Source organism: Neurospora crassa, linkage group VI, assembly GCF_000182925.2.
Source record: "Neurospora crassa OR74A linkage group VI, whole genome shotgun sequence".
Lineage (NCBI taxonomy): Eukaryota > Fungi > Ascomycota > Sordariomycetes > Sordariales > Sordariaceae > Neurospora > Neurospora crassa.
This window is the reverse complement of record NC_026506.1, coordinates 428,846-441,106: the sequence shown is the minus strand read 5'-3', so window position 1 is coordinate 441,106 and position 12,261 is coordinate 428,846. Positions and strand designations below refer to the sequence as shown.

Below are 12,261 nucleotides of genomic sequence, written 5' to 3'. Positions count from 1 at the left end.
CTATCCTCCTCCTCCCTTCGCCTTATACCTATTATTAACCTTTACCCAACTATTCTCTTTCCTATATTCTAATAATATTTATCCTTTTATTTATTTGGGATATAGTATTACTTTAACCTAAATATTTACAAACGCTCTAGCCTTGAATTTGTACGAAGCTTTTAAATTAATTGGTTAGAATACTTGCTAGATTAAAGGTATATTTCTCTTTTTTTTTTTTTTTTTTTTTTTTTTTTTTTTTTTTTTTTTTTTTTTTCTTTTTTTTTTTTTCACTTCGCTAACGTCTTTTCCTTCCAAAATTCAACGAGAAATCGCAATATTCACTAACGATACGCCGCTATATATTTGAAGTTCCTCGCGGTGTTTGTAATCTACGGAACGCTATATAGAATGTAATAGTTGAAATTGTACGCTTTACTAATACTGATAACCCCCTGCCTACCCCCTTCTTATAGTAATTACGTTATTCTATAATAGTATTTTAAATTACAATATAGGTGCGCTTAATTAATAATAATCTCCTTATAATATTGCTTAAGATACTTTGTACTTTTAACTTTAATTGTAAGGGCTATTTGAAATTAGGCTACTATAGTATTAGTAATATTAATACTAATATTAATCCAGTAGCCCCCTTTAACTCCCTTATAAATATTTCTATACTAAATATTCTTATTTATATCCCCCCCTCCTCCGGTTATAATTATAATCCTTAGTATTAATCGGTTAATAGGAAATTAGCGTTACTAAATAGAAAATTAAACGAATTATTGGAATTTACGAGGGAGAATTATAAATAGATAATATAAGGTAATATTTACGAATATTATTAATAGGCGTAGTAGCGTACGGGAATATTCCTCCTAAAGTTGTAGGTTTTAATTTTATATCGATAATAGCGGATATTACTAAGGATTTTTTTATTTGGGGTAATAATGGAAAATACGGGCTATATTCTATTTAGCGCCTTATTAGTATTTTATATTAAATTAAATTACCTTCCCTTCCTATCTTTCGTCCTATTTAGCGTCTTTATTTTATATTTCCGCTTTACATTTCTATTTTACATTTCTAATTTACCTCTCTACTCTATATTTCTACTTTATATCCTTATTTTACAGTTTATATTTATATTTTATATTTATATTTTGCATTTATATTTTATATTTATATTTTATATTTATATTTTATATTTTACATTTATATTTTACGTTTTTACTTTATATTTTACATCTCACATTTACATTTTACATCTCTGCTTTACGTTTTACGTTTTACGTTTATATCTTACATCTCTATTTTACGTTTTATATTTTACGTCTACGTTTTATATTTCTACTTTATATTTTACGTTTTATATCTACATCTTACATCTTTACTCTATGTTTTTAAACAATTACTATTCTCCTTCCTCTACCTAATTAATTCTTATTAACCTAGTAATTAGCCTGCTATTAGTATACTACTATTATATTTCCTTAACTTCGTATTCCTTAAGAAGGTCCGGGTAATTTATATCCTTTTATAAAATTTACGAATTCTTATTATTTAGATACCCCTTCTATTTAACCTAGAACTAATATTAATAGCTAGATTTATAATACTTTATAATTACTTTAATTTCGTACTAAATATTATTCTCCTTAATATTTATAATTTCCCCTCGCAATACTACTATAGTAGGATCCCTATAGTACAGCTCTAGTAAAATAATAGGGAATACTAGGTAGATTTAATAACGTACGGAGAATACGAATTAATATACTATCTTCTTTTCCCTAACAACCTTAATAATTTAGAAGGGTCTTAAAAATTTATTTATTAATTTAACGCTTAGGTAATGTTATTTAATATACTTTGTATTAAATAAAATTTAATTTCTAATATTAAACTCCTTTAATTTCCGAACTTTATTATACTATTTCGTATACCCCTAATAAACGACCTCTAAAGTTATTATAACTTCTACCTACCTACAAAGTAGTTCGTCGATTCGATTGGTAACTATTATTAATAGAACTATCCTCCGCCTTCGTTCTAAGTCCGTTAATCCCTAAAGATAATACCTTAAAAGTAGCTCCGAGGAGGACTTTCTAATAGTAGTATAGAAATAATTATTATACGTCTATTGTACTAATGTGATTTTTTCGGCTTAATCGACTTATTCTATATTATAGAAGATTCGAAAGTATAATTCTAAATTCTAATTTTACCTCTCTATTTATCTATCTATTTAAAGGTATTAGGCTATATTAAAACGTTTATAAATATTTAAGAGTTCGTAATAAATCTTCTAAAATTAGTTCGTAAAAAAATTACTTCTATCTAATATAATTGAATTTAGGAAGCTAAATTATTAAAAGATATTTCGTTAGAAAAGGAATATAAATTATTAGACATTAATTATCTTCTATATAGGGATATATAGGGTATATTTAGTAAAGTAGTCGATAATAATAAGGATTGTATTATAAATCTAATTAAATATAGGGTTGAATAATTTTAGTACTCTAATAATAAAATTATATAAAATATTTTATTAAAGGATAGTAAAGATAGGTAGCGATTTTAATAACCTATATAATTAGTAATTATACGGTTTAACCTTCTAATATACTAAATATTCGCAAATATATAATTTAATATTGGTTGTAATAATAGGTTAATAATAGAATTAACTAATACATTTTAATATCTTCTTCTAACCTAAATATCCGGCTATTACTATATTATAGTAGGCGTAGAATAGTTCGGCCTACATCCGTTCTAGAATATAGACTTAATATTAATACTATAATATTTTATCTTCCCCTATCTTCTAATTCTTTACTTATCTCCCCCCTTCGCTATTCTTCTATACTTCTTTAATAATAAATAGATTTTCCTTTTATACTTCTAATAATTATTACCCTAATAGTAATAACTACTCTTCGTCCTTCTATACCCTTATTACTACTATATACCCGCCGATATTTCCTATAATAATACCTTTATCCTCCTTCCCTAATTTAGTAATAGCCTCGCTTATAAACCTTACCCTCTTCCTTACTACTCCGTTTTCTCTACTATCGCCTTCGATTTCCTTTCGCTTCCTTTCCTCCCTATTTAATTTATTTTCCCCCTATAAACTCCGCCTTTCTTCCTACAATTTAACCTTTTCGTCCTCTAACGCCTAGCTTTCTTCTATTTTATTTATATCTTATTACTATTCCTTCTCTTCTACTGCTGTTCTTTAAACCTCCTTTCTAATTAAAATTACTTATTTTATTAACACCCTCGATACCTAACTTTCTTTTATCGCCCGACCCTTCTCTTTATTCCCTTTAATAACCTTTATTAATAAATAGTCGCCCCCTACCTCCGGTTTTCCCCTTCGTAATTATAGTTTCCTTAATAACCTATTTATTAAATTTAATTTTCCCGGACAATATTTAATCCTAAAATTATATATTACTAATTCTAATACCTACTAATTCTACTTCGTACTCGCCTATTCCTTATTTTAAAAATATTATAGGTTTAAATAATCTATAATTATTAAGAATAATTTATTTGTATATAATAAGTATTACCTTTATACCTTTAATACTCCTACGATTACTAATAGTTCTCTATCTCTAACCCTATACCTAGTTTCCTCCGGTAATTTCTTCTTCGAGAAGAAAATTATTGGGTGCTACTTATTACTATATAAATATATAAGAATTGCCCCGATTGCGAAGTCTAATACGTTTATTTTCATTTAGATTTGTAATATTAGGTCGAAGTAGTACAATATAAGAACTTCTTAGAATAGCTTTTTAAATTCTTTAAATACTTCTTCCGCTTCTACTATAAATTCGAACGGCTTCCATTTATTCCCCTTTAATAACTCTATTAAAGATATAATTACTTTAGAATATAATATTATAAAATATTAATAAAACCCTATAAACCTTAAAAAAATTTAAATATTATAAACATTCGCCGGAACCTCCTATTCCACAATTACTACTACCCTCTCTAAATCTATCGATATACCTTCTAGGGAAATAATATATTTTAAGAATAATACCTACTTTATATAAAATTCGTATTTATTTAAATTTATATAGAAGTTACAATTTTATAACTATTAAAGAACTTCCTTAATATAGTTAATATAATCTTCTTTATTTTTACTATAAATTAGGATATTATTAAAATAAGTAATATATATTGTATCTATTAGCCCCGCTAACGTATTATTAATATACACTTAAAATATCGCTAGCGTATTTACTAATTTTATTAATATAATTAAAAATTTATAATACCCGTACTTCATATAAAATATTATCTTCTCTTCGTCTCCCTCTCAAATCTAAATCCTATAGTACGTATCCTTTAAATCCAATTTTATAAAGACTTTAATTAATAATAATTAATTGAAAATCTCTTAAATAAAGGGTAATGCCGTTTAATTCTTCTTTATAATTTTATTTAATGCTCTAAAATTAATATAAAACCTTAATTTTCTACCCTTCTTTAGAATAAAAATAATAAAAGCGCCTACTAGGTTAATAGAAAGATAAATCTATCCTTTTTAAAATACTTCTACTAACTACTTATATAATACTTCTAATTCTTTAATATTTAATATATAAATTAATCCTTAAAGCGCTAATTCCCCTTCGATTAAATTAATATAATATTTTAATCGGTTATATTAGGGTAGGGGTATAACCGAAGCTTCGAATACCGACTGGAATTCTTTGTACTCTAATAGAATAATCGGTTTAAGGACGGCGGACTCGCCTTCTATTTCCTCTAATAACTCTAAGGATTATAATAGTACTAGCTCCGTAGGGGGTATTAAGGTAGAATAAACGCTATTAAATACTATTCGAAAAACCTTTACCGGGGGGGTAAAGATTAGAGGCGATTCGGCCGATTCTATTATAACGGGTAGGGCTATAAATTCTAATACTAAAGAAGAGGGGATTTCGAATAGGATATTTATATATATAGGAGGGTAGAAACCCTCTTCTACCTTTACTATTTCCCGAAGGTCCAATAATAAAATTAAATTCTACCGAAGCTCTGCTAGGATAGCTATAGTATTATATACTTCCTTCGCTAGTATTATATTCAATACGAGATTGCTAACCTTAATACGAAATTAAAACGATTATTGCTGCTAATTAATATTGAAATTCTACTTATAAAGTTAGGGGTAACCGAAAATAATTTTTATAGCCGGGGATTTAACTATAGTAAAAGTAATTCGCTTCGTCTACTTAATACTATAAAAGTTATATATTTTAATAAAATAAATAATTATACTATATATAAGAATAAGCCGAAAGGAGAAATTAATAAAATAATAGGGTACCGGATTAATTTTTACATCTAATAGGAGTAGATACCTACTAATTAAATTTAATTCTATACCCAAATTTATTAACCCTTATATACTCCGCCAATCTCTATAAATCCTTACTAATAACTTTATTTCTAAATATATTTATAATTTACCTATATTATTTTAAATAATTATAACTGCTACTCTAACTACAATTAGTTTAATATTCGCTCCGTATAAAGAAATACCTATAGGGATAAAGTAATTCCGTACTAAATAGCCAACTTAATTATAATTATAATAGGCTCGGTTCGGGTACGTTACTATAAAATAGCCCGTTATACTATATTCGTAGTAAGTATTTAGTAATTTTAATTAGGTATACTAACTATATATATAGCCTTTCTAATAATAAAGGGAATAAATAAGATTAGGGTTTATTTAGAAAATAGTAAGGGGGCGACGGGGAAAATCGGAAGGATTATTACTACAGGATAATTAAGAAGGAATATTCGAAGAGGAAATAAAAGGGTATAAAAACGAAGAAAATAATAGAATATACCCTAAAGATATTTAATTTTAGTAATATAATATAAATAGTTTAATACTCTCTAAGCCTTCTAACTATTTTACGTACGCTATTACTTTATTTATTATATTAATACTAACCGTTAAAAGGATACTTTATTTAAAAAGGGGGCGTAACTAATTAATTTAAATAACGACCTGAGTATATTCTAATTAATTATACAATAAATTAAATTTTTTAATATAATAGCAGTTATAGAAATTATAAACGGTTTCTAAAATACTTTACTATATACATTCGAATTTATTAAGAGTAAATTATTTAATAATTTAAATATTACTATTATATTCAATTTCCAAGAAAATATAGAGGTTACTCCACGTAAATGTATTATAAATAGTATTATACCCGGATTTACTATAGAGAGCTAATATATATTTAATTTATACGTTCTTAGAATTACCCTTAATATAATTAATAGTAAATAAAAGGGAAGTATAAGGGTACTCTTAGAAATATATATCGATATTATAAAAGTAATTCTATAATTATAAAAAACTTTCGCTAGTAAATTTAGTAATATTATATTTAGGACGGTATTTAATATAGGCCGGCGTAGTTATAGTTAGTAAAGGAGTAGTTACGGCGGCGGCTACCGACGAAGGGGTAGTAAGGAGAAGTATAGTAAAAATACGAATTTAATTATAAAAGAAATAGTCTTAGTAACGGAATTCGGCGGGAATAGGAGGGTAATTTCCTACCGAATCTTATTCAGTAAAGCCTACGAAAGCGAACTACTCCTATTAAAATATATATAAGGGGAGATAATTAAGGAGGAATTTAATTATAGCGAATTAAAATTCGAATAATTATTGCTTATATATAAGCTTATTAACTTCTAAAATCTAGGGGTATAATTAAGGAATCCGGGGCGGCGTAAGAGGGTAATCTTCATTATTATCTTTTTCAATAGACTCTATAGTAGGCTAGTATTATTATAATAAAAGTAGAGGGGGCTAAATTATTTTAATTATAATAATTATAAGAATAATAGTACGAGAGGGGCGAGGAATAGCTTCGGCGGTACAAGAGATAAACTAGCCGCTACGTATGTATATTTTAATAGTACTGGTTTAATTCCTGGAGGAAAAGCTATTAATTTGTTAAGAACGTAGGCGAAAGGTAGGTTAAGGTGACTACGGTCGTGGCTATACGTAGGGGATAGTAAGTTAGGGGTTAATTTAAAGATATATTAATAGCTACCGACTATAATAAACTACGCTTCGTTAAGCCTCTTTTATATTTATACAAACTTTATTTATCCGCTAACGAGTATTATAGAGCCTCGTACTAGTCTAACGCTTCGGCGCAGTACTGGATTATCCTTCCCGCGAACCCAACCCAATATAAGCGTTATCGTTAGTAATCCTATGCGTCGGTTGACGAAGGGGAGTAGTAGCCGCTGAGGTGCTTCTGTATACGAGTTCTTAGCCTCCTAATAGCAATAAAATAATAAAGCAATGAAGTAATGAAGCAATGAAGCAATAAAGTAATAAAACAATAAAGTAATGAAGCAGTAAAATAATAGGAGTCAATAGGAGTCAATAGGAATCAATAGGAATCAATAGGAATTAATAGGAGTTAATAGGAATTGAGGTAACGTTGCGGGAGACGGCTTATCAAAGTTATCTTAGGCATAAGGATTTGGAAACCACTCCCTAGTACAAGCCTAATGCTTACAGCTAGTTAGACTTTAAGTTTTTAGAACTTTTAGATAAACGACCCAAGGCACACTTGGGCCACCGTACTACACATCCGCCAAGATTGTACAGGTGTTTGAGTGTGGGAACACATACGAGGGGCTGTGCTCTTACAACTAGGGGTCGATAGATACTATAAATCTGGGACTTTTACCTTACTTTACACTTTTCCTTACAGTAAGACATGTAAGTGTCCGTGCGCAGAGTCCGTGCACCCGGCCCGAATCATAGTATGCCTATCAATCTCTGACAAGAAATCTTTAGAGTAAATCGCTACAACTACTACTATTTTATTTATCGACTTTTATTCTACCTTCGTCATTTTCATCTTCACTTGCTAGTATTGCTCTACTAGCCTTGGTGGCATAAAACGACGAAAAACAGTCATGTGACCTGTAAATCTGGTAAGGGATTCTATTTTTACGCTACTTTTACTGAAATTACTTTACTTTACCGCTTATAGGTAATACAGATCGACCCCTACTCACGACGCTTGGAGCGAGGGCGCCAGAAAACAAGACTGGTTCTTGCCAAAGGGATCATATCTCCCAGCTGGTCGAGGGACTCGATGGCAACGAAGACATTGATCTTTTCGATCATGGCTAAGACGATGATGGCCAAGATGGGGTCGGCCAAGACGTTTTCGCGGCCATCCGCCGACGCAATGTCACTACCCAGCGATCAAGGAGGGGGATCCACAGGATGAAGTACCCAGTAACTTCAGCCTACAGAGATATCCCGGAGGAACGCGCCCAAGCCCAACGAAGCTTTATAGGGGGCTGAACACGAGAAGGATTGAGGTCCCTTTGACGGATGTTGGGTCTGCTTGGGGTGGTACTTGACCATGCCTGTCGTTGTGGCCGCTCGACCGCCACGATGATTGTCGTCGCCACCACCACTGCCTCGACACACAAGTGACTGCTAGGTTTCAAAACATGCAAGTTACCAGCGTTGAACCAGCTGTTACCCTCGTCGTCCCCAGCAGTAGCAGCAGACATTGTGTTGGTTGGAACTCGCCGCATCGCTGCCCAACAAGATCATCGACTGGTTCCCCGAGGTTCCATCGACCCCCGAGCAGAGATCTGCTGGTGATTTCTTTTTTTTGTCGGCTGTGGGTGTGGTATAGTTGGGTCAATAGGTTGTCAGAAAAGGGACTGGACGGGATAGCGCCCGCGCCTGCTGTTGTTCTCGCTGCTCCTCCTGCTCCTGCTATAGCCCCTCCGGTCTCTCCGGCTTCCCAGACTCGGGGTGGTAGTGGCGGTGGGAACCGCAAATTTACCAAGGCGCCCATTCACGGCGTTATGTTTGCCTGGTGCTCCCGGTGCATGGCAATGGGAGACCACGACGCCTGTATGCCCGCCGAGGGCAAAAGCTGCTGCATCCCCTGCGCCCGCTCGAAGAACTCGAGCACCTGTCGGCGGCAGCCCTCTGCCGTCTGGGCGCGGTACTTCTAGTTGGAGGAGGGCCACCCAGGCGATACGTCGTATAGGAGGCTTGAGTTGATTCGAGAATGGGTTTTGAGTCAAAAAGTCTCGTGTGGAGGGCCGTAGACCTTCCCAAATTTCCCAACCCAAGCTACTCATCTGAAGTCCCGAGAATTACCACGGATTCGACGCGTCTCTTCAATCATATCGGAGGATTTCCCAGGGATATGCATCTGTCGTTTCATCTTGTCTCCCTACCAAATAACATTCTCGTCCCAAGTCCTCGATACACCATCACCCCCGAGCCTGAGGCTGGTGAGGTCACCACCTCCGCCATTGATGCGCGTGCCTTCCATCGTGTTCCCCGCGAGAACAACCCCTTCCTTGAGCGTATCGCACAGCTTAACCGCCACCCGAGCTAGGAAGGTACATTCCGTTGACATCATATACGAGATAGAGAACCAAACGAGGATCCTTCCTGCGAGAGTCCAGGAGATAAGAGTTGTGACACCGGCCAAGGCTTCCCGTGAAGAGGCCCAGAGGATTCTCAACGAATCAATCGATCCTCTTTCAGAGAGCTCGTCAACAGATACCACTATCAATACCCCCAGGATCTGAAAATATCCCGGAGATACTCCTGCACGTCCTGGGCAAGGAACTGAAGGCCTCGTACCAGAACAGGGCCAAGGCCTTTTGGACGATCCTCTGCGCCAAAGGTAGTGGTCGCGTCCTCTGGTTGTTCCGTGACCAACATAAGGCACTTGTTGGTCAACGCTTCCACTCGACCGGCGAGCCGCTTCCCGTGCGCCAAGTGCACCCGGTGCACCTTCATGGGAGGGATTCCAGAAGATGGGAAGACCACCTGGCCATTGGGCAATTGCAGTGGCGTGTCCATGCCTCTGGACAAGAAGAACACCTGCGACTCTCTAATAATGGTGTTTGTGGTTCCGGTGGTGACAGCACCTTTATTCCCGGATTTCACCCGACACACCCGGCTTCACAAGGCCATCTGGGTGGCCAAGCTCGAAAGACGGCACGAAGTCCTTGTCGTTGGCAAGCTGGATGAAATTATCGTGCTTCGACGGGCACTTAAATATTTGCTGGAGACCTGCTTCCCAAACGAGCGTTGTAAAGGCTCGGATGTCCGTAAGACGGTTTAGGGTTGGTGTAGGGGAGGCTGCGGAGCTGGAGGAATCAAAGTCTTCCTCGGAATCAGAGATGGTTGAGCAAGTTCCTGACCCGACATATACGGCCGGGCGCGCACCAATCTTTTCTAGGGTCAGAATGTAAACACAGCCAAATGCCTCGTCATCTAATTAGTGACTGGCTGGAGCTGCTCCGCTCTTTCTCTTGACTGACACTGGCCAGCTGCCGATGACCCCTTCTGGGGTAGCTATGGGTGTAGACTCGAAAATGTTGGGTTGTGTTGCAGGGCCACGACCCACCAAACCAAATGCTCAGAAGCTCCAAAGCCCAAATGGGCCCAGTCGCAGCGATAGTAGGAGGGATGGCGTTGAAAAGCTGCTCGATGGAGCGCGACCCCAACTCAACAGTATCCTTCTTTGAGCGCTTCAGGCGCGGGTTGGGTCTGTCGGAGGGGCACGAGCCGGCCCGATAAAACCGAAGTAGCTATTTAAAAAATACTGGCGCTGAGGGGGAGGAAAGGCACGATCAGGGATCTCGTCTTTGGTCTTTGGTGAGAGCCGTGTTGATTTCTTAGCAGCGGAATCCGGCTTTGTGGTGTTTGCTGCTCGCTTGGATGAAGGCTGAATACTCTGAAGGGTCGTAACTACTGTAACGGAGGAGGATGAGGATGATAAAAATCATGGTGATAGTAGTGATATTAATAATGAGCCCTCGATGGTACCTCGGCGTCGTAGGGATTGATTGGCAACGAAGCCAAAAGTTTGAGGGTTGGTGGTGTAGGTGATGAGCGTCATGGCACATGCGCAGACACACACAAGTCGCGTGCCATCCAGCGCAAAATCATCGGTGTCTACCGCATAACACACATCCACCCGTTCAACGAACCCTAAGCAGCTCGAAGCTCTTTATCAGAGTTGGGTTGCTCCGTCATGGCTTCCGTGACCAGCTGGCGGTTGAACCCATCCTTGCCTCCACCCCAGCCGCGTGCAAGGAGAAGGACAAAAACAACAGACCCACCCGCGTTCACTTGCGGTCTAGACCACCAATCCTCCAGCACGCCGGTTCTGGAGTTTTCGAGCATGTTTGATTCGCCGATCCATACACCACCAGGAATAAGCAACCATGATATTCAAGGACAAGGTGATCGACGAGTATGCTTCTCCTGCCCTATCTTCTGTATACCTCTAGTCCATGGTCACACGGACTGGTGGAATCGCATGTGAAATCAATGAACTCCGAGTTGCGCAAATAGGCTAGGGCCAGGTATTATCAAGATTTTTAGGACTTGCCGTTCAGCACTGGAAGAAATGATAATGAAAATGAATTGCTTCGTGCAGGACAAGGGCTTCATCTTTTGGGGATCAGGTGGTGGTTGATAAGGAAGAAAAGCTGACCCGGTACTGGGGGTAAACGCCCAAAGATTCCAAATTCTTATACCTTCCCTACCTCTACTACAAGCACACAGCGCGTTTCCTACCTCTACCTTCTCTCCCTCGCGAGAAGAATGAGAAAAAGAAAAGGAAAAAAAAAGAAAAGAAAAACTAACTAACTCGGCTAACCTGATACTTTTTCATCTCCATATTGTTCTAACCACGAATATCCCTAGTCGGGACGAAATCTATTATGACCAAGGGTTGGGCTGGGCAATCTGATGTAAACTATCTACCTAAAGGAAGGAAGAATGTATGAAGGCGTGACTAGGGTACGTCAATGTCAAAATCGAAAGGGGGTTCGTTCGCTCCTTTCCCATCAGCTCCCAAGCCAACGCTCCAAACCATGCTCTTCCACTACATCCTTATCCTTCTCATCAACCACCTCCCCCGCGCTGCTCACTATAGCTTCCTCACTTCCCGAATTTCCGAAGCATTTTTACATTCGCTAGGTAGGTAGGTACCTACTTGGGGCCGAGTCCTTGATCAGGCTGGTCTTCTCCAGTCCTGCACCAACGACACCACGCCTCTTTCAGTCTCGTATGTGATGGGGTGAATTGGAATTGGGATTGGAATTGGTTGGGTTGGGCCGAGATCGCGCCACTACAATGGCTTGTTCGTACCTGCCTGGAAATGGGATGGCCGCCCA

At 36.5% G+C, this 12,261-nt stretch overlaps 2 protein-coding genes across 2 annotated transcripts; both read right to left on the bottom strand.

The window, feature by feature from the left end:
- Positions 1-8,092: 8,092 nt before the first annotated feature.
- On the bottom strand, positions 8,093-8,610 carry NCU12076 (hypothetical protein; the record flags this gene model as incomplete). Its single annotated transcript, XM_011396735.1, has 2 exons — positions 8,093-8,282; positions 8,456-8,610. 2 exons carry the CDS (start codon positions 8,608-8,610, stop codon positions 8,093-8,095), a joined length of 345 nt encoding a protein of 114 aa, XP_011395037.1.
- A 1,024-nt stretch (positions 8,611-9,634) lies between these two features.
- On the bottom strand, positions 9,635-11,263 carry NCU04701 (hypothetical protein; the record flags this gene model as incomplete). The annotated part of the gene is made up of 5 exons (XM_955071.2): positions 9,635-9,960; positions 10,028-10,309; positions 10,482-10,624; positions 10,681-10,828; positions 11,200-11,263. 5 exons carry the CDS (start codon positions 11,261-11,263, stop codon positions 9,635-9,637), a joined length of 963 nt encoding a protein of 320 aa, XP_960164.2.
- Positions 11,264-12,261: the final 998 nt, after the last annotated feature.